This window comes from Protopterus annectens, chromosome 4.part1, assembly GCF_019279795.1.
Source record: "Protopterus annectens isolate FY-2018-M chromosome 4.part1, PAN1.0, whole genome shotgun sequence".
NCBI classification, from domain to species: domain Eukaryota; kingdom Metazoa; phylum Chordata; order Ceratodontiformes; family Protopteridae; genus Protopterus; species Protopterus annectens.
This window is the reverse complement of record NC_056734.1, coordinates 365,386,759-365,410,730: the sequence shown is the minus strand read 5'-3', so window position 1 is coordinate 365,410,730 and position 23,972 is coordinate 365,386,759. Positions and strand designations below refer to the sequence as shown.

Below are 23,972 nucleotides of genomic sequence, written 5' to 3'. Positions count from 1 at the left end.
TAGGGTCCTTGTACATAACCTGCACTAATTTTACTAATGTTTTTTGGACTTTGAACAGGACTGCCTAAATCGGCTTTCTTGGGAGATTGTCAATTGCTTTCTTTAAGTCTAAGAATGCCCAGACAGTCTTTCCTCATCTCCAGCTTCTTTTCAACCACCTGTCTCAGTGCAAACATTGGGTCAGTTGTGCTGGATTCTGATCTGAATACAAACAACTTATTTCCCTTCTTATTTTCTACTACTCTGCATATTCATTTATCACTCACTCAGAAAACTACACTGTCAAATTGCATTTGTAAGATGCCCTAGCAATAAGAAGAAAATATATTTGTATTTCTTCTTTCGTGCAGTTTTTTAGACAAAAAAAGTTTCAAAGCTGTAACTTGGTACTGCAGCTATTTTGCAAAGAAATGTAGTTTAACATGAAAGGAATGCTTGCTTGCTTGTAAGAAGTTCATACAACTGAATCATGGAACTCAAGCTCACAGCTGTAAAATGAAGTAGATGCTAGTGTTTAATAATAGTATGTAAAATCCTATTAGCTAATATTTATTATGTGTATAAGAAAGAACTAAGTTAATTACCTTGAGTTTCTTTGGGGAAAGATAATAGGCTAGAATATATACTTTGAGCTGAATCCTGTGCTGGGGGGAGTTATGTCTGGAAGATCTTTGTGTAAACATTTATGAGTAATGAGAAAATCTGTATCTGCCTGTATTTTATTTTAGTCTTTAGTCATAGAACTGGAGAATAACACTTTAGGGTATGAGTTACAACTTCCAAAACTCTAGCTCTCCCAGTGTGAAAACAGAAACTCAACAGAGAAGGCCAGTAGACTTTTGTGTTTATGGGTAAATTTTGGTAACTGGCTAGTAAGTGTACTTCCTGGATGCCAGGAAAAAAGAAATGCAGAGCACCTGGAAAAAAAAAATAAGCTACAAAACTGAGGAAGAAACACTGACTGGGGAACTTTCTGCAGCCTTTCAGTAAAAAGCAATGCAACCTCGAGACATGAGGTCTAGTAACCTACAGGAAGATATAACACAACTCCACACAGTTTGCTTAAATAAACAAAACAATGATGGAGTATATCAACACAAACAAAAGGCGAGAATAATGGAAGAAGCTTTAAACAGATATTCAGATGAGGTGATAAAGCTGCATACATCAAAGGTTGAAATGAAGAAAAGGCTGGCTGAATATCAGACTGCTCAGGAAGAGATGTTTCAAAAAATAATAGAATTAGAGGGCAGAGCACATAGGGAAAACCTGAGATTTTCAGCTATACCAGATAAGCTGGAAGGAATAGATTGCATTAACGTTATGAAAGCACAAATAAGCAACTGGGCTGGTATTCCACAGAAGGAGCTGTTAGTTGAAAGGGCATATTGTGTGTATGCTCCAAACCTGAATATGAGAAAGCAACCTAGACCTTTAATAGTAAAGATGCAACCCTACCAGCAGAAAGTTGATTCTGACAAAACTGTGACAGAAGGACAAAATACTAAAAGTGGGAGACATTGCTGTGTTTGTGGAGAATGATTACTCATTGTACACCAGGCAGAAGAAAAGTGAATTCATTCCACTATTCAGGGACTGTTGAGATGCAGGTGTAGGATTTAAACTGCTGTACACAGCTGTCTTCAAGATATTCTTCCCTGGAGGGACAAAATCATTTTTGATGAAGTACATGCTAAGGAGGAAGTACAGAAGTTTGTCCAACAAAAAAGGGAGCTGTGAAACAGAAGGAGATTCTTCTTGTTTTTCTGGTAATAAAGACCACAGAGTGACTGTATCTGTGAAACCTTGTCCACTGGAAAATGCTAGAGAAAAGGTATGAGTTGACTAGAAGAATCGAGAGTACGTTGGAAATGAAGCAGAGACAGGATTTGGGAAATGAAGATGAACAGTGATTAAACCAGTAACTTAATGTGGGATTACAATGCAATAATTATATTTGTGAAATATGACAGAACAAGAAAATCTGGAAATACTGGACTCATTCAGAATTTGTTGGGCTTGTGGGGAACTCTAGTATATGCCCTACTTCATGTCATTAATGTTAGGAAAACTGCCTTGGGTCTGGGGAAGAGTAGGGAGAAAGTTAACTGTAAGTAAAGAAAACATTTTTGTCTTAATAGTACTGTTTTTTGTGATCTATGGTTTTCTTTGCATGCTATAAAGTAAAGCTTTCTCGGTTATTTGTAAGTGTGATGAGGACTGCAAATAGGTGCTGCTGTTCTTTTTTTCCTTTCTTTCTCCCTTCTCTCTCTTTCTTCTTGTTCAGTTTTAAGAAATGCAGGCACCGCAATGTAAAAAAAAAGCATGGTTAAAATAGCATGAAAAAAAAAATAATGTGCTTTTTTCATTCTTGCATGGCGGAATGACTGGATTTAGGACCTTAGATTGATTTATTAACAAGTTTTAAGAGAAAGCAAGTAAGTGAAAAAAAATACTGAATATTATGACCCATTTTTCCAGCAAATGAATGTATGCTTAAATAGTAAAAAATCCTGAAGCGGCACCACCGCTGAGGCTGTGTAAAAAGGCAACTGAAGCATAAAAATAAATGTGATTTATTTATAAAACAAATGAAAGGCCTAAGTACATTGATGAGTGCTTTCGGCGAGACTTCGCCTTCATCAGATCATAAAGTACTAAGGTCCATATTGGTTAAAATAACAATGAGTAACCAATATGGACCTTAGTACTTTATGATCTGATGAAGGTGAAATCTTGCCGAAAATGCTTATCAATGTACTTAGGCCTTTTGTTTGTTTTCTAAATAAATCATACTTATTTTTATGCTTCAGTTACCTTTTTACACCACCTCAGCCATGGTACCGCTTTATGATTTTTTACTATTTTTGCTTCACTTCGACCTGAAATGTCTTTAGCGTGAGTAGGATAGATATTTTTCTAATGAATGTATGCTTAGCAGCAATTCTGTATCTGGCCATTTTGTCTCCATGGAGATGATCTGATAAAGAGAAATTGGTTACAGTCTGGTTGAGAGTGACTGTCTGGCAGAAAAAAAATGAAAAGAGGGACTGCCTAGGAGATAATGTTCTCTGAAAGCATTCAGGGGGTTTTCCTAGCTGAAAGAGCTATAAAGATAAGAAAAAACAGCACTCAGTAGAAGCACAGGCTGGACCATGTGTCTTAGCATGGGTAACCTTTCTTTTAGGTTATTTGAAGATGTATATAATTTTGTGTGTTAGTATTAAATTAATATGTTTTTAGGGGGTACTGGGGGTTTGTTTGTTTTTTTGTTTGAGGGCTTTCAATAAAACAAAACGTTTTGTAAGATGTGACATAGGTCCAAATGGATATGACAACAAACATCTGTATAAAAGTTCAGCTTGGCAAACAGTGAATGCATGTAACACAAAAGCTGGAACTAGACATTTAACAAAAAAGGTGTTGAATGTAAAAGGTGGGAATAATAACTTTTGTATACAATGATGCTTTCTGTAATATCTTTAAATGTCAATTGACTCACAGATAAATACAAAAAAAAGAATAGTGAACTATATTAAAAAATATACAGTGAATTTCATAAAAAAGTTTTTCGGGATGGTTATTCAGCAGAATATCTGGGACAAAGAAAAAGAGGAGTACTTATATTAATTGCAAGAGGAGCTCCAATAGTGATAGAAGAGGATAAAAAAGATAATGGCAGATTTGTAGCACTGAGAGGCTACTGGCAAAGGAGGATGATTACACTGGCATGTATTTATATTCCACCTAAAACTGCTACAATGGAGCTTAAGAAAATTCTGTGAGAAATAATCAGCATTCAGCAAGGAATATTACTTATAGGTGGGGACTGGAATTTGATTTGCCGCAGTGAAGATGTGTTTGGGGGGCCCAGAAGGGAATGTATAACAAGGAAGGGTAGATTTTTGAAGAAATTTATGAAAATATTTGGCATGGAAGATGTGAATTCAGGAATAGGAGTTTGGAGTGAATTTACATATTATTCCCCAAGATATAAAAACTCGGAGAGGCGGTGGTGAAGGGGTTAGCATTGTCGCCTCACAGCAAGAGGTTCTCCCATTCGATTCTCGGCTGGAGCGCCTTCTGTGTGGAGTCTGCATATCCTCCCCGCTGTTGATTGACGTTAAAGACATGCAGGTAGATGCGAGCATGAATGGGTGTGCCTTCGTTGAAGGTTGGGCATTGGGCTGGCAACTCGACACCGTAAAAATCCACTGCCAATCACGAGTGACCCTGAGTTCCACTGTGGCGACCCCTAACCGGGAAAAGCCGAAAGTCTTTTATTCCCCAAGATATAAAAACTGGGCTAGGCTAGACAGAATTTACATTTCACAGGAACATGTGCATTTAATTGAAGGTCTTGATACGCACCCAATAACTATTTCAGATTATGTGCCAATAATAACTAAAATTAAAACACAGGGTAATGAAACAAAAATCAGACACTTGCTTTCCCAGCTATCTGTTGAAAAGAAAAGAATTTAAGGAATGGGTAGTGGAGATTATTCAGGAACTATTCCAAAGGATAGAAATTACTTCTGGAAATATAGCTAGGGAATGGGAAAAATTAAGGTGGAGTTTAAAAATAGGGTGGAAATAAAATAAAAAAAGCTGTGGTTAAGAAGTAACAAGAATTATTTAGAGGGACTGACAAATGTTAACATATTGCAGAACAGGGGGAATCTCACAGAAGAAGACAAGGATCAACTGCAAAATGCTAAGCAGAAAATAAGGGAGTACCTCAATAATATAAATGAGATTAGAAAAACTGCTGTTAAGCAACTGTTTTTTTGATAATAGCACTAGAGCATAAAAACTTTTAGTACAACGACTCAGGCAACAGAAAGTAGAAAGGGCTATTGTCAAGCCTAGGAAGCCTGTAGCAAGGAAGGTAATAACAGATCCTGTAAAAGTATCTGTATTCACTTGAGGAAACCTTGTTGGTGAAAGTTTTAACTTTTATAAGAAGTTTTAACTTGTGACTTTTAATAAAAGTATTTGAGTGTTCCAGTGCTTTTTTCTTTTTTGGATTTTGTTTGTGAATTAATTACCGGTTAACTACCAACCTACTGGTTCTAGATCCTGTAGAAGTGTTAGAAATATTTTGGAAATTCTATGAAAGTCTGTATAAAGCACAGCAATATGAAAATCAAGAAAAGATGCAAATGGAAATGTTTATGGAATAATTAAATACGCCAAAGTTAGAGGTAGATGAGGCTCAACTATTAACGGTTAAGATAGGAGGAGAGGAGATAAAAATTGTGATGTATAGCCATTCTACAGGAAAGTCCCCAGGAATAAATGGCATTCCTGTGGAAGTTTGGAAGCTAGGAGGGGAAAAACTGATAAAGATCTGGAAGTTTTTGTTTAACAGTATTTTGGGAGGTGGAGAATTACCAACAACCTGGAAGAAAGCAGTGAGCTATAATACCTAAAAAGGGTAAAGACCCATCAGATCTAGCTTCATACAGCCCCATTTCAATGCTAAACCATGATTATAAAGTCTTTATGTCTAAAATGACTAAAAGAATGTCAAAAGTGATGCCAAAATTGATAGATATGGATCAGAGTGGCTTTGTGGAGGGGAAGCAAACATTTTGCAACATTACCAGAACAATGATGACCAGAGGGAAGCAGAATATAAGAAAATACCACTGTTGTTGGTGTGCCTTGAAGCAGAGAAAGCATTAGACAGATTAAATTGCGACTTCATGATCAGAGCAATGGAAGCATTTACATTTCCTGAAAAAAAAATATAAGATTGATTAGGAGACTATATGAGGGAATGGAGACAAAAATTAAATGGGTGGGGTCCTCTCCAATAATCTCTGCTTGAGAGGAGGAGCCAGGCAGGGGTATCCTCTTTTCCCTATGTTATTTGTATTATATTTAGCACCACTGGCAAAGAGAATAACGGACTCAGAAATTCAAGGATATAATTGGTATGGTAGTCAAGAAAAGCTTGCTGTATTTGCAGATGATATTATTTTATACCTGACAAAAGTAGAAAATAACATTTCAGTGCTGTGAAACATTTTGCGACAGTTTCAAATCTTTTTGGGATACAAAATTAATGAAGCAAAAACAAAGGCAATAGCTGAAAATTATGTACCCACACACAAATTGGTTCAGCAATAGCCATCTTTACAGGGACATAATAAAATGAAGTACTTAATAGCATGGATTAAAAATGATTCTGGTGTGGAAGCTAAGGATATGTGGGAAAAAACTAAACAAAAGATAATACAAAAACTGAGAAATTGGAAGCTCTTTTATAAGGACATGGATAGTAATATACAAGCAGTTAAAATATTTTTAGTCCCTTTAGTCTTATACACAGGTCAGATCAACCAGAGGAGAAGTTATGGATAGCAATTAATAAAGAGCTGAAGGATTTTATTTGAAAGGGGAAGCTGGCAAGGGTCAAGTGGGGTAAGCTGATGCGTCCAATAGAACAAGGCGGATTTTGATTACCTGATTTGAAGGAGTATTTCAGAGCTACACAGTTAAGGCTCCTATACATAGCACAGGCAAAAACCTATAATTCAAAGTGGAAAGGGATAATGATGAGATGGGGAAGCTCAGGGAACAAGGAGAGACTGGGATTTTGGATGCATATCTTTAAGGGAATAACAATAATCTTTAAATCTTTAAATCTTTAAGGGAATAACAATAATCATAAAGAATATTATATTTATAAAGTAGCAGAAAATATTCTAAGTACTAAGCTAACACAGGAATGGAGATAGGAGATTCTGCCAATACGGATGACTACAATTAGAGATGCAGACAATAGGCAAGGCGGGCTGGAATTTATTGGAGAAAACTGGCAAAGGAACAAAGGTATTAGGAGCAACTAACTAGACAGAAAAAAGGTAATAGAAAAGGAAGAGGCCAAAAATGTATTTGGACTGCAGGTTAGAGATTGCCTTCTCTATCGATGATTGACATCAGAGTATAGGCAAAGAGAAAGAAATGGGGGGGGGGGCTGCTAAATGAAGGACCAGCCCTGGTAGAGGTTTTAGTAGAATCTAGAACAGAAAATGGTGTCAAAAAGGAATAATTAGTAATGTATATCAAATATTGCATGATAACTATAAGAATCAATCAGAGGAGTTTAGAAAGGATTGGGAAGAGAGATTGGATAAGTGATTCACAAAGAAACAATGGGGGGCTATATGTATATCTCCCAAATATGCAACAAAATTTAGAAGATTTAGGATTTTTGCTTGGAAATGTTTACAAAGGTATTTTATACCCAAATAGACTCTAGAGAATTTCTTCAGGTAGACGGCAAATGTTGGAGGTGTGATGAGGAAGAAAGAGATAACTGGAAACATATGTTCTGGGAGTGTAATGAATTGGCAGACTTTCAAGATTCTCTGCAAACTACTCTATAAGAGATACTGAATGAGCAAATTGGTGTAGCTATGGAAATGATTCTTCTGAGCTATGATACACAATCAGAATTGTCTAGACATAGTAAGGCCTTGCTGAGTCTAATTATGGTGGCTGGCAAAAAAAGGAATTACTAGAAAATGGAAATCAAAGTCTAAACCAACTGTACTAGAAGTAGTGAATATAGTAAGAGAGATAAAATAACTGGAACTGGGATCTTTAGAAAAGGGAAGGAGCAAATTACATAGGAAAATGGAAATTGTGGGAACAGCATATACAGGAGAGTAATGAGTTTTAAAAGGCGGCAGGATTTGAATGAGCTATGTAATGTTTGACTGACAGTGACTGGGTAGATTGTAAGTGATGTATAATGTTTGCAGCTAAAATTATGTCAATATGGTTTGTGATGTATAGTGCTTGCAACTAAGATTATGTCAACATGCTTATGTATAACTGCTTATGTCATAAGTGATAATTTAATAAAAATGTTTCTCGGTAAAAAAAAAGAAAGAAAACAGAAAGTTGTCTGTTCAGAGAGGAGGCACACACAAGGCAAGGGATCTCTTATCCATCCTCTACCTAATGAACACCCCACTGATGGACTATGTCCACAAACACATCTGTGTGAAGCATCCATTTGTGAGCCTGTGTGCTGAACCTGCTCAATGAGTGTTCCACTAGATTGTGGTCTGAAGGAATGTAAACTGCCTGGAGAGTCACTTGATACTGCGTAGCTAGAAACCATGCCTGAGGAGATAACCTGCAAAGACAGGACCGTGTGCCCCCTGCTTATTGATGTACCACATCACAATGGCATTCTCTGTGAAATTGTTGAGGGGGCCATGGTGGGAAAGGGGATGAAAAACTTGCAGAGCCAGAAGCAGATCTCTCACCTCTTATGTTGATACGATCTGACCTCTGATGAGGAGGCCAGAGACCATGGAATTTAGAGGGCTGCAAATGGGTCTCCTCCTCAAGTATGACACATCCGTCTACAGTTCCTGAGATGAAATTGAAGTCTGGAAGCGAAGTTCTGGATTCAGAGAAATTTGTTGAATCCACCACTGAAACTAAAGTTTGAGACAAGGAAGAAAAGGAACAGGGGACTCCAGAAGGTGGCAGTGTTGAAGCCACACTGATTTGAGGTACCACCGTAACGATGTCACACAGAGCATGGCAGGAGCAAGCATGGGAATGGTGGAGGCCATAAACCCCAGAAACCAGAGAAACTCCATGGCTGTAAGAGAGGACAGACGAAGGAGAGACTGGAATAAAGTTGTCAGAAACAAAACCTTTGGAGCAGGAAGTGAAGCCATCATGGGAACACCCTAGGAAAATATGATCCTGGGAGGGCATCACAGCAGACTTCTGGAGTTTTATGGTGAACCCCAGACTTTGCAAAAGAACAGATCCCACAACAGACTGCTGGGAGAGGAAGCCTGAATGAATAGATCATTGAGATAGGGAACAATCTGTATTACCCGAAGTTTGTGACAGGCAATAACAGGAGCGAAGCATTTGGTGAATACTCTTGGGGCAGTAAAAAGGCCAAAAGTCAAAGCAGAGAACTGAAAAATGAGAGGAAGAAACAGAGAAATGTAAACATATTACGAACAGAAGGTTAATGGGGATGTGTAGGTAGGTATCCTTGATAGAGAAACCAAGAAGGTCTGGGGAAGAAGAAGAGGAAACAACATCTGAAGAGACAGCGTTCAGAAAAAAGGGACAGTGAGAAAGGTGTTAAGCAGAGAAAGATCCAGAATGGGTCTCCAGGTACCCTCCTTTCGAGGAACCAAAACAGACTGGAATAAAACCCCATTCCCAAATAGGAGGATGGAACAGGCTGAATAGTGCTCTGATCCAAAAGGGACTGCAAACCCTCTGGAAAATGAGGAAGCTGTTCCTGAGGGTAGGCTTTGGAATGTCTGAGAAGGAGGGAAGGGACTTCCAAGCCATGAAATACCCCTGACAAATGACAGGTAGCACCCAGAAGTCTGAGGTGATCAGATACCAGTTTGGAAAAGACAGAGAAAGGCAGAGAGACAGGGGAACCTGGCCAAGGGGAATAGGAGGCCAAATGTCAAATGGAGACAGGTTTGTCCTGAAAGGAAGACTTCTGAGAAGGAGGAATCTGAGTGGATTTAGCAGGAGGAATACACCTTGATGCCTTCTTACCCTTGGGAGGTGGGTGATTCTGTCGGCAGACAAAAGGTGGACTTACAAGGAAAATTCCTCTGGAATTTAGTGTTAGGAGAGACAGAAAATATTTTTGAATTCCTGCAAGGCCTTATCCCTGTCCTAAAGAGACTTAATAGGTTAGCAGCAGCTGTCCCAAAAATATTTTTATTGTCCAGAGATGCATCCAAAAGCATGGCTTTAATATTGTCAGGTAAAGCCTGTAGACATAGCCAAGAATAACACCTCATCACAGAACCAAAAGCAGCAGCCCTGGAAAAGGAATCAGCAGCATCATAGCTGCATTTTATGGAGTGACAGGTGACCTGGGAAGTGGATCCAACCAGGGAAAGAGTTGAAGCCTTTCCATCAGAATCAGAAAGGTCACAGACCACTGAAGCAACCTGAGAAAGAAGGGCCAACTCATACCTGGTCATGTGGATTTGGTAATTAATAGCCCTAAAAGAGAAGGTGGCAGCAGTATATATTTTTTGCCCAACCTCTCCATTGCTCAACTATCCCTATCTGAGGGAAGAACATTAGGAGATGGCAAGAGCTTAGAAGGCTTGTCAGAGGAAACTGAAACCACTGAATGATCAACAGAAGGGCACTTATCCAAAAATTTGCAATTCTCAGGCATCTTCTAGAACTTGTCAGGAGCAGGGGATTGAGAATTAACAGCCACAGATGTAGCAGAAAAGGTGTCCAAAAGGGCTGCCAAAACAGGAGGAACAGCACATGGCATAGGAGATTCCATCTGTAAAAGCTCATATCATCTTTTTTGAATGTTGGAGACCTGGAAGCAACCTCATTTGAAGTATTCCCGTCTTACGCGCAATATTATCCTCAAACGAATCTGCCTCCCACACTGAGATTTTTCCTTCTTGGATGACATGAATACAAGTGCAATGCAATAAATCAAAAAGGAAGAGATGAAACCTGAATGGGGGTCTTATCTGAAGATGGCTTGATAACCAACACTGCAGAAAGGCAATCAGACTGATGTTCGACAATGGTGTTTGGACTAGCAGCAAAGAAGTTCTGAGCATTTGTGTCCATATGTCACCTTTATGCCCTACACCTCACATGGGAGAGCATATACATATATGGTGCATAAATATTATAAAGGATTTGGTATACTAACTGGACATTGGGCTATCCTTGGCAAGAAATCCCTTATGTAAGGAATACTGCAACAGTGATATGGAGGGACATAAACTGATCACAGTTATTGAAAGATTTTTTTGTCAAGATAGTAACAGAGTACATGAGTATTCCTGTCCACAAGGTGACACACATGGATGGTCTGATAGCAGATTAGGAGTGGCTACAGTGGTAAAACCAATGTCATTTTTGAAGTGATGGTACTAGGTAGAGAGTGTATGGAACATCCTTTCTCATTCATTTTTTGGTTGTGGAAAGAAGAGAGGTAGATGGATAGCTTGGGTTTAAGTAAACTTGGATATCACTTTAGGCATAAATGTTGGATTAGTCTTTACAGAAACAGTCTTTGAGGAAAATGAGAGAAGGTTGACCCAACATAAGAACCTGCAACTCAGATACTCTTCTTGAACAGATCAGAGCAATTAGTAACACTGAGTTCCATGTTATGAACCTCAAGTCAGCATGAGGAGTTGTTTTTTCAAATGGTGGTAAAGTCAGTTTTTCCTAACACAAAACTGATATCCCAAGGAAGAGCCACTTGTTTTCTAGGAGGCTTCATATGCAACACACCTTTCAAAAACACATTCACACAAGACTGCATTGACGTAGAGAAATCCATGGGCAGACATGAAATGGCAGACAAATGACCCTTGACTGAGGAGTAAGGCCACAAGATAGTAACCTCACACAAATCACGTATAACCAGAGAAACACTAGCTCTGAATGGGTCCAGATTCTTTTCTAGGCACCAACTAGAAATCCTCTTACATTTAGTAATATATGATTTTTTTAGTAATAGGTTTTCTTATCCTCAGAAAAAGGCACCTAATAGGTATTAAAACTCTATTATCCAGGCAGTCAGTTGTAGTTGTTTGGTATTGGGATTATCGGGGACCCCTGGTCTTGTGCAAATAGAGCCAGTCTGTAAGGAAGTTTGTGGTAGTTGCTCCTGGCCATTTCCAAAAGAAGGAAGAACCACTGTTGTCTGGGCCAGAAGGGAATTACTACAGTGATCTCTGGGTAGTCTTACTGAATCTTCAGAATGACCCTGAATATTAGTGGAAAGTGTAGAAAAGCATACACAAATATTCCTGTCCATGGAAAACAAAAAAACTCCATCTTTCAGGGAAGGAGCTTTGGAGCAGAATTTCACCAAATAATTGCTGCAAGAGGAGGAAAAAAGATCTATTTGAAATGTTCCCCACAGCTGGATCAACTACTGGAAGACCCCCTGATTTAGTTTCCATCCATAAGGGTCTGTCCTGATCCTGCACAGCTTTTCTATCACACAAATTTGCTCTGATGGCATATAAGATGTCTATATAGTGATGTTTCTGAAAAGCTATATATCACACTACCATGGCTAGTCTGCGCAGAGGGTAATTTTCTTCAATTTCTTTTTACCTTGTCTCACTGTGGTGTTGTCTGTTAACTGAAGTGGTACCAAGTACCATATATGATTGAGAGAGATGAGAGCAAACATCTCTAATTTGTATATGTCTTTTGATCTGTATTTTCCAAAGACCCTGCACTTTATTCCAATAGACACTGCTCCCCAAGCAAAGTCTGAGATGTCTGTTTTGAATGACTGCGCTGGAGCTGAGAGGGAGAATGGGAAACCTGGATTATGAGAAATTTGGTGTCTCCACCAGAAAATAAACTCCTTTTTAACAAACCTCAAAACTGGAAAATGAAATGCCAGGGGATGCTGATGTTGGTCCAACAAAACAAGACTGGAATGCAGGAATACCAAAGAAACAAACAAACGTAGGCAGAAAACAATTTAATATATCACAGCAAAGCTTTCAGGTGAAACCCTTCTTCAATACTAATAATCATTAAAACAAAAGCAGCTTGCTTTAAATAAGAGCAAAAAACAGTCACATGATAGCAGCCAAAATCACATGACCGACAAACACAATATAATATAACATATATACAAAATGCAAAAATATTTAAAATAGCTTAACACGCTGAATTTTACTTAAAACAGGCTTTAGGCTAACAGTAGAATTTAATCCAGGTGAAGAATCCGCTGCTAGTTTTAAAATCCATTCATATTCCTTAATATCTAAAACATTATTAATATCACCACCCCTACTATGAGGTTTAACTAAATCTAGGCATCTAAATTTAAAGCAATGCGTATTCCCATGTGTTTTAATATGCTTGAAAAGAGCATTATTCTCAACCTCCGTTCTAACCTCTGACTTATGCTCAATTATTCTGTCTTTAAGTTTACGTGTGGTCTTGCCCACATAGAATGCTGAACAGGCATTATAAGTAGTCAAATACACCACATTTACACTGTTACAGAATGTACTGATTTAAAGTAAAACTCTTTTAAAGTAACAGGATGAATAAATGCATAATTAGGGGTAGCAGCAATGTCGATACAACAAGAACAGCTCATACATTTAAAAGTACCAATACTATCAGAGAAAGCATTCAGCTTTACGCCAAAATTAAAATCTTTATAACATAATAAGCTTTTGATACTTCTCATATTCCTATATGAGTAGTAAGGCTTTTCACCTAAAATTCGCCTAACCTCTGGACAGGCCATCAACACAGGCCAGTATTTGGCTATGATATATTTAACCGAACCTGTTCTACTACTAAAGTTCATAACATATCTAGTTCTAACTATATTTCCAATGTTAGATCCTGATGTAATGATCACATGATCATTCATACACGCGTCTGTCCTAAGGTAAGGTTTATATATAGTATTCCTATTAAGTATTACCATTCTCTTCAATTCTTCCAATATATCCAAGTCATAGCCATTCTTAACAAACTCATTGAACATTTCATCTAACTGTATATGAAATACAGAGTCGATTGTATTTAACCTACTGACTCTTGAAAATTGAGCTTTAACAATTCCTTTAAAAACATGGGGTGCATGCATACTATTATAATGTAAGTATCTACTAGTATGCACATCCTTCTTGTGAATAGTAGTTTGTAAAGTACCCTCTTCTTTATATATCTTAACATCAAGGAAAATTGCTTCATGTTCAGATATAATCTCCTTAAAAACCAAGAAGCTCGTACTACTGTTTAAATATACTATAAAATCTTGCAGATCAGAGCGTGATCCCTTCCAAACCATAAAGCAATCGTCCACAAACCTCTGGTACAAGCAAATATTGCTGTTAAAAAATTTTACATCATCATGTATAAACTCTAATTCCCATTGATGCAAGACTAGGTTAGCATATGTATTAGCAACCGGTGTTCCCATCGCAACACCGGTTAGCTGTAGAAACAAAAGTTGATCAAACATAAATACATTGTTGCTCAGAACTAAGTCTAATAATGCACATCTGTTTTGAACATCACCTGTAGGTATATCTATTTTCATACTTAGAAACTGTCTGATAGCCTCAATGCCATACTCATTTGGTATGACAGTAAAAAGAGAATTTATATCTAAGGTTACAAATAAATAACCTGAATCGAGTTTGTTACGTAGACTGTTATACCAAATTGAAAGTTTGCTTAAAAAATCACCTGTGTCCTTTAAGATATTAGGACACTCCAATAATAAGGGGTACAATCGCTTCTGTAGATAAACAGATATCGGTTCAGTTATCCACCCACCCCCAGAGACAATGGGCCTCATGGGTGGGTTATCTAAACATTTATGAATTTTTGGTAACCCATATAATAAGGGAATAGTGGGACAGGGTACTGTAAAAAAGTGAAACAAATCTAAATCTATCTCACCATTAGTTTGTAGCTCATATATATACATATTGACATTACTAATGCATTTCTTAGCATCATTATATGATATTCTTCTGAAAGCATTCTCATCTTGAAGAAAATTGAGCATAGATGTCTTATAGGCATTACAATCCATAACAACAATAGCACCTCCCTTATCAGCTTGTTTCATTACAATAGTATTGTCAAATTGCAGTTTCTTTAAGGCACAATGTTCATCATAGTTCAAATTATACTGTCTCTTCTTCTTAATTGTAGTCTCATATAACTTTCTCAAATCAGCTTCACATAAATTATGGAAAGCAGTTGTCACAGGCAAATTAACTGCTATAAAGGTACTACGTCTTTTGCAAGTATTATATGATGTCATAGCATTATTTGAACCAAAAAGAACCTTTAAATTTATATTCCGAATAAACTGTTTTAAATCTGTCAAAGCTGAGGTTAAGCCATCCTCTGCTGTAGGAATAAAGCTAAGGCCTTTGTTTAAAGCAGAGACACATGGTCCATCTAAGGGAATATCAGAAAGATTCAAAATACCTTGTGTTATCTGCGACTCACTTTCCCATGCTTGACAGGGCTGTCGTTTTTCCGTTTCACAGGACCGCCCGACTGTCTGGTTAAGGACTTGTCCCTTACTGCTATACTGCTCTGTACTTTCTCGGCTTGTTCCAATTAGAAGCGTTTCAGCGAAAAATTCAAAGGTAACTGTTGATTCTTCCTCATGATATCCTTAGTGTTCCCTTAAGATTCTCGCAAAACATCACCTTGAATTACAGGCCCCATGCTACCTGTATTTGAAATTTCTTCATTCACTAGTAACACTGATGCAGAGGGCGTGGTTGTAGAATCAGACTGCACAGCCAAAGCAGCAGGATTTAAAGGGGAAATGCCAACATTCAGATTTAAAGTGGAAACACCAGCATTAGAGTCAATGAAAGCATCCAATGTATCAAAAGATGATACAGTAGTTGTAACAAGTGATGCAGTAGTAACAGGAAAAGTTTTTTTAGGGAATGTCTCAGTACTATCACGTAATTCAGTTATATTTTTGTTATTTTTTGGCCAAGAGAAGATATGTCCTCTTTGAAAATCGGCAATATCTCTTAATAACTTTCGTTTCTTGACCATCTCCAGGCGGTCATCCAAGGCATGCAGCCTATCAACCATTTGCTGATATTTAGGCAACATATTAGAGAAGCAGGACATGCTAAGTAATTCATTTTCCATCTGAAAGATTTCATTTTTCAGATCTAATTCACTTTTTGCAAAGAAGTCATTCATTAGCACCATATAATCCAAGCTAAGCTTTAAATTAAGCTGTTGCCAACGTTTCAATAATTCTGGGTACGTATTCCCATAAGAGGGCATCTTGAGAATACGCAACCCTCTGGGAACAATACCCATATTCAAATAAGCACAAAAGCTAAAACGTTGCCATTGTAATCTCTTATATGTACCAACCTTTCTTTCAATCAATTCCAGTTTTCTGGTAAATGTCACAGTTTCTTCAACATCTAAAGTCTCATTATTATCAACATCTTCCACAGGAGTATTAGAGACAAGATTTAACAATGGATTCACTTCCTTAGTTAAAATGGTTTTCAAAAGATAATCCCTTTCCATGGCTGCAGCAAAAGCTCTCAAAGGCCACCAACGTACCAGCAAAATGTAGTCCAACAAAACAAGACTGGAATGCAGGAATACCAAAGAAACAAACAAACGTAGGCAGAAAACAATTTAATATATCACAGCAAAGCTTTCAGGTGAAACCCTTCTTCAATACTAACAATCATTAAAACAAAAGCAGCTTGCTTTAAATAGGAGCAAAAAACAGTCACATGATAGCAGCCAAAATCACATGACCGACAAACACAATATAATATAGCATATATACAAAATGCAAAAATATTTAAAATAGCTTAACACGCTGAATTTTACTTAAAACAGGCTTTAGGCTAACAGTAGAATTTAATCCAGGTGAAGAAGCGGATTCTTCACCTGGATTAAATTCTACTGTTAGCCTAAAGCCTGTTTTAAGTAAAATTCAGCGTGTTAAGCTATTTTAAATATTTTAAATATTTTTGCATTTTGTATATATGCTATAATATATTGTGTTTGTCGGTCATGTGATTTTGGCTGTTATCATGTGACTGTTTTTTGCTCCTATTTAAAGCAAGCTGCTTTTGTTTTTTGCATTTTGTATATATGCTATATTATATTGTGTTTGTCGGTCATGTGATTTTGGCTGCTATCATGTGACTGTTTTTTGCTCCTATTTAAAACAAGCTGCTTTTGTTTTAATGATTGTTAGTATTGAAGAAGGGTTTCACCCGAAAGCTTTGCTGTGATATATTAAATTGTTTTCTGCCTACGTTTGTTTGTTTCTTTGGTATTCCAGCATTCCAGTCTTGTTTTGTTGGACTACATTTTGCTGGTACGTTGGTGGCCTTTGAGAGCTTTTGCTGCAGCCATGGAAAGGGATCATCTTTTGAAAACCATTTTAACTAAAGAAGTGAATCCATTGTTAAACCTTGTCTTTAATACCCCTGTGGAAGATGTTGATAATAATGAGACTTTAGATGTTGAAGAGACTGTGACATTTACCAGAAAACTGGAATTGATTGAAAGAAAGGTTGGTACATATAAGAGATTACAATGGCAACGTTTTAGCTTTTGTGCTTATTTGAATATGGGTATTGTTCCCAGAGGGTTGCGAATTCTCAAGATGCCCTCTTATGGGAATACGTACCCAGAATTATTGAAACGTTGGCAACAGCTTAATTTACAGCTTAGCTTGGATTATATGGTGCTAATGAATGACTTCTTTGCAAAAAGTGAATTAGATCTGAAAAATGAAATCTTTCAGATGGAAAATGAATTACTTAGCATGTCCTGCTTCTCTAATATGTTACCTAAATATCAGCAAATGGTTAATAGGCTGCATGCCTTGGATGACCGCCTGGAGATGGTCAAGAAACGAATGTTATTAAGAGATATTGCCGATTTTCAAAGAGGACATATCTTCTCTTGGCCAAAAAATAACAAAAATATAACTGAATTACGTGATAGTACTGAGACATTCCCTAAAAAAACTTTTCCTGTTACTACTGCATCACTTGTTACAACTACTGTATCATCTTTGGATACAATGGATGCTTTCACTGACTAATGCTGGTGTTTCCACTTTAAATCTGAATGTTGGCATTTCCCCTTTAAATCCTGCTGCTTTGGCTGTGCAGTCTGATTCTACAACCACGCCCTCTGCATCAGTGTTACTAGTGAATGAAGAAATTTCAAATACAGGTAGCATGGGGCCTGTAACTCAAGGTGATGTTTCGCGAGAATCTTCAGGGAACACTAAGGATATCATGAGGAAGAATCAACAGTTACCTTTGAATTTTTCGCTGAAACGCTTCCAATTGGAGCAAGCCGAGAAAGTACAGAGCAGTATAGCAGTAAGGGACAAGTCCTTAACCAGACAGTCGGGCGGTCCTGTGAAACGGAAAAACGACAGCCCTGTCAAGCATGGGAAAGTGAGTCGCAGATAACACAAGGTATTTTGAATCTTTCTGATATTCCCTTAGATGGACCATGTGTCTCTGTTTTAAACAAAGGCCTTAGCTTTATTCCTACAGCAGAGGATGGCTTAACCTCAGCTTTGACAGATTTAAAACAGTTTATTCGGAATATAAATTTAAAGGTTCTTTTTGGTGCAAATAATGCTATGACATCATATAATACTTGCAAAAGACGTAGTACCTTTATACCAGTTAATTTGCCTGTGACAACTGCTTTCCATAATTTATGTGAAGCTGATTTGAGAAAGTTATATGGGACTACAATTAAGAAGAGGAGACAGTATAATTTGAACTATGATGAACATTGTGCCTTAAAGAAACTGCAATTTGACAATACTATTGTAATGAAACAAGCTGACAAGGGAGGTGCTATTGTTGTTATGGATTGTAATGCCTATAAGACATCTATGCTCAATTTTCTTCAAGATGAGAATGCTTTCAGAAGAATATCATATAATGATGCTAAGAAATGCATTAGTAATGTCAATATGTATATATATATGAGCTACAAACTAATGGTGAGATAGATTTAGATTTGTTTCACTTTTTTACAGTACCCTGTCCCACTATTCCCTTATTATATGGGTTACCAAAAATTCATAAATGTTTAGATAACCCACCCATGAGGCCCATTGTCTCTGGGGGTGGGTGGATAACTGAACCGATATCTGTTTATCTACAGAAGCGATTGTACCCCTTATTATTGGAGTGTCCTAATATCTTAAAGGACACAGGTGATTTTTTAAGCAAACTTTCAATTTGGTATAACAGTCTACGTAACAAACTCGATTCAGGTTATTTATTTGTAACCTTAGATATAAATTCTCTTTTTACTGTCATACCAAATGAGTATGGCATTGAGGCTATCAGACAGTTTCTGAGTAAGAAAATAGATATACCTACAGGTGATGTTCAAAACAGATGTGCATTATTAGACTTAGTTCTGAGCAACAATGTATTTATGTTTGATCAACTTTTGTTTCTACAGCTAACCGGTGTTGCGATGGGAACACCGGTTGCTAATACATATGCTAACCTAGTCTTGCATCAATGGGAATTAGAGTTTATACATGATGATGTAAAATTTTTTAACAGCAATATTTGCTTGTACCAGAGGTTTGTGGACGATTGCTTTATGGTTTGGAAGGGATCACGCTCTGATCTGCAAGATTTTATAGTATATTTAAACAGTAGTACGAGCTTCTTGGTTTTTAAGGAGATTATATCTGAACATGAAGCAATTTTCCTTGATGTTAAGGTATATAAAGAAGAGGGTACTTTACAAACTACTATTCACAAGAAGGATGTGCATACTAGTAGATACTTACATTATAATAGTATGCATGCACCCCATGTTTTTAAAGGAATTGTTAAAGCTCAATTTTCAAGAGTCAGTAGGTTAAATACAATCGACTCTGTATTTCATATACAGTTAGATGAAATGTTCAATGAGTTTGTTAAGAATGGCTATGACTTGGATATATTGGAAGAATTGAAGAGAATGGTAATACTTAATAGGGATACTATATATAAACCTTACCTTAGGACAGACGCGTGTATGAATGATCATGTGATCATTACATCAGGATCTAACATTGGAAATATAGTTAGAACTAGATATGTTATGAACTTTAGTAGTAGAACAGGTTCGGTTAAATATATCATAGCCAAATACTGGCCTGTGTTGATGGCCTGTCCAGAGGTTAGGCGAATTTTAGGTGAAAAGCCTTACTACTCATATAGGAATATGAGAAGTATTAAAAGCTTATTATGTTATAAAGATTTTAATTTTGGCTTAAAGCTGAATGCTTTCTCTGATCGTATTGGTACTTTTAAATGTATGAGCTGTTCTTGCTGTATAGACATTGCTACTACCCCTAATTATGCATTTATTCATCCTGTTACTTTAAAAGAGTTTTACTTTAAATCAGCAGCATTCTGTAACGGTGTAAATGTGGTGTATTTGGCTACTTGTAATGCCTGTTCAGCATTCTATGTGGGCAAGACCACACGTAAACTTAAAGACAGAATAATTGAGCATAAGTCAGAGGTTAGAAGGGAGGTTGAGAATAATGCTCTTTTCAAGCATATTAAAACACATGGGAATACGCATTGCTTTAAATTTAGATGCCTAGATTTAGTTAAACCTCATAGTAGGGGTGGTGATATTAATAATGTTTTAGATATTAAGGAATATGAATGGATTTTAAGACTAGCAGCGGATTCTTCACCTGGATTAAATTCTACTGTTAGCCTAAAGCCTGTTTTAAGTAAAATTCAACGTGTTAAGCTATTTTAAATATTTTAAATATTTTTGCATTTTGTATATATGTTATATTATATTGTGTTTGTCGGTCATGTGATTTTGGCTGCTATCATGTGACTGTTTTTTGCTCCTATTTAAAGCAAGCTGCTTTTGTTTTAATGATTGTTAGTATTGAAGAAGGGTTTCACCCGAAAGCTTTGCTGTGATATATTAAATTGTTTTCTGCCTACGTTTGTTTGTTTCTTTGATGCTGATGTTGGTACCATACTGATTTCAGGTACCATGGGATTTTTCTCATGTAATATCTTGTACAAGGTATCATGAGAATCATACATACCATGAGACCTAGACTCCTAATTCACTTGCTGAGACAGTGTTCTGTGTAGAAAAACTCAGGACTACAGCTAGATTAGAACTTACTTTTTCCTCCTGGAAGAAAAGCTCTTTAAACTAAGGTGTCTGGATGCCCCAGAAAACAATCCTGTGAGGAGTCAAAAAGACTTCTGAAGGTTCTCTTGGAATCCCAGTGTGTGTGTGTAGCAGATCTCTTACCCAAGTGAAAGATTCCTGACACTCTGAAAAAGATTCTGCAAAGATAACCAAGTTGTCTAAAGATGGAAAAATACAAATAGCTTACAGTCTGCAGTAGGCTATCACAGGAATTAGACACTTTAAGATACCCTTGGATCAGTGGATAGACCAAAGGGTAATGCAGACACAGAAAACCTTAAGAATCTGAATTCTACTTCTACGGAAATGTGATAATATGCATCTCTTATATCTAAGGTTACCAGAAAACTTAAATGGGAATTAAGGGATAACAAGTTGTGATGTGACATTTTGAACTTGGACACTTTCATAATAAATAGGTTCAGAAAGGAAAGATCCAGAACAGGTCTCCAAAAATGTTTTTCTTTGGTTACCGGAAACATCTTTGTATAAAACTTTTCTCCTAATTGAGGAGGGGAAACAGCTTTTATCACTCCTTGAGACAGCATATGATGAATATCAGCAGGAAAAAAAAGAGTTTGTCTGGTAGGTGAGGGGAATCCCTTGGAAAGGAGAAAGAGACTCCCACTGCTGTTTGCAACCTTGATGGATTATTCTTAGAACCCATCTATCTGAAACTATCTGGTGCCAAAGAGAGAAATGGAGGTTCAGACTTTCTGCAGTGATTAATGGATTATCTGAATGAGACAGGAGAGGAAAATCTTGCAAATAGTCATTCAGATGTATTAGACTGTTTTGGGGGGGGAGACTTCCTGCTTTCTTTTTGGAAACTCCCTGCCATTGCTTTTTAACTGTTTGCTTAACAACAGCTTACTGGATCTGTTTGCTGTACTTCATAAAGAAGGCTGTAGGGGTAGCATTAGATCCCTTGGCAAATCTGGAGAAGGAGGTCTGAAAAATCTGAGAGATCCCTTGAATCAGCTTATGTCTCTCATCACACATATTAAGGACCTCTGCAGCAGAAGATCCAAAAACTAAATCATTGTCACTTCCAAAATGACATTGGTTTTACCACTATATTAGTACTATCCATCACTGAACACAAGGGTGAATTACAGGAATGGTCTGATAGCACATTAGGAATGAATATAGTGGTAAAACCAATGTCATTTTTGAAGTGATGGTACTGAGGATAGAGGTAAGTTAGCAGACTAATACAAACATTTTCGTATTTAAGATAAAACACACACAATGATAACTCATCTTACTGGACCATCACAAATGTTACAAAAATAAATACATGAGCTTTTCATTTCTTTCTTTTCTTATTATTTTGTATTGTTTCAGCCTATATGCCCATCAACCATCAACACTCCCCCAATCAGACAATTCTCTGTCCAAGGCAGACCATCATTCAGGCAGCCACAAGTGCATGAAAGCATGTTAATTTTTCACCAGCATCCTGACAATGGCAGTATTTTTACAGTTATGGCCTAACCCTGCCCCTGGTGGTAATCTAAGCAGTTGCATCACCACAGAGCTACCTATGTTCCTTTGTCTGTGCATGTAGACTCCCTGACATGGGCCAACAAGGACTACTATCACCAGCTTTGTTGGCCATGCCTATATCTTTCCTATATTGGCTTCTTACATCATGACTAACTTCCTTTTTCTAGCTGAGGGTTTATCAATGGAAGAGCATTATAAGTCAGGAGGAAGTCATGGTTCCGCATCCTCAGGATGGTTAATCCCCATCCTCCCTGCTTGCACCATCAAGCACCTGAGCCACTAGTCAAACTTGGGTTGCCATGGCTGAAGTCAGAGTTTTATACCTTTAAGTCACCTATGCTGGCTCATGTGCTTTCTTTTGAAGCTAAATGTTCAGAAAATGGATTCATGTAATACAAAATGTTGAGTGTATTACTTTAACAGATTTTAAAGCCCTATATCATTTACTCTATTTACAGTTGTTTTATTACCATGACCAATACAGAATCTAAAGTCATTCTGTTCCTTTTTTAAAACAAAATATTTTGTAATATGCAGTAATGTTTCATATTACTCCATATTACAAAATATGCAGAAATATTTCACATTTCCACGCTTTGTCATGAATCTAAATTTAATCTTTATTATCACAGTCTTTGTATTATGATCCATCTGACAGATTTTATGCGTTTCAGCACAAATATACTCTTCTGATTTAAAAACATTAAATTTTCAATAGTACCTGTTGGAAATAGATCTGAAGTGCTGTGGTCAGATCAGGATTGCGCTCCATAGCATCAACTAGTAACTTATTAACAGATCTATTGAAGTCACGTAGCTCACGGAGATCTATGTCACGTTCTTCATGTGTTTCTCCTTTACTCTTCTTTGCAGATCTAATTTCTCTAGCCAACTTTGAACTCTAATATGGAAGAAAATGGCACAGAAACCAAGAAATGTAGAGATGATCATGTTCTTGCTGTACATGAGATTATTGTAGCTGTTAGATAAGGGCAAGCACTTACTTAATTTTCAAAATGTAATTTTAAAAAGGATAACCATGTGGGGTGTGAATATGCAGAATGCAACATCGGTATTCAAACATCTTGTAAATTTGATTCATTTATTTTATTTATATTGCATGTGTCGATACACAAAAAGCATGAGGCAAACAACAATTTACAAGTGTAATAGAAGAATAACTCAGTAATACAGAGCAAGCAATAATATAATACTCATGCTACCTAACAAGAAAAGTCCTATATGGATTTCAGTTTCCATTCACATTTACATGTTCTTCCTTACTTCCTAAAGACAGTGGAAAATGAAATGGTCAGTATCTTTTACTAAAACTACTGCCCAGATCTATGATGGCTTGACTCTGGTGCTTTCATGCCCACCTTAGTAATGCAAGCTAACCCTAATTCTACTCCTCCCCTTAACCATACACCTTACCTTAGGAAAAAAAACATTCTGTAACACTACCACTGTTCAGACAAATAAGGTCTGAATTGTATGGCAGGGTTATGGTTTGAAGATGGAGAAAGGAATTTGTTTTTCTTTTTTGGATTTCAGGCATTTCTGTTGTTTGTTAAATGAAAATTTGGTATGTTTTGGTTGAACTTTTGCGTGTCAAAGTTTTAACATTTCAAACATTCATGGTGTAGTTTAATATTTTTCTCTCTCTCTCTCTCTCTATATATATATATATATAT

At 36.9% G+C, this 23,972-nt stretch overlaps 1 protein-coding gene across 1 annotated transcript in view; it reads right to left on the bottom strand.

Moving 5' to 3' along the window:
- The window catches only part of CCDC39 (coiled-coil domain containing 39), a 1,972,012-nt gene that overhangs the window by 146,019 nt on the left and 1,802,021 nt on the right, over positions 1 to 23,972 (bottom strand). The window contains exon 18 of the mRNA XM_044070181.1: positions 23,000 to 23,179. Within this exon, the coding sequence (XP_043926116.1) occupies positions 23,000 to 23,179 (180 nt within the window). The remainder of the gene's footprint in view (positions 1 to 22,999; positions 23,180 to 23,972) is intronic.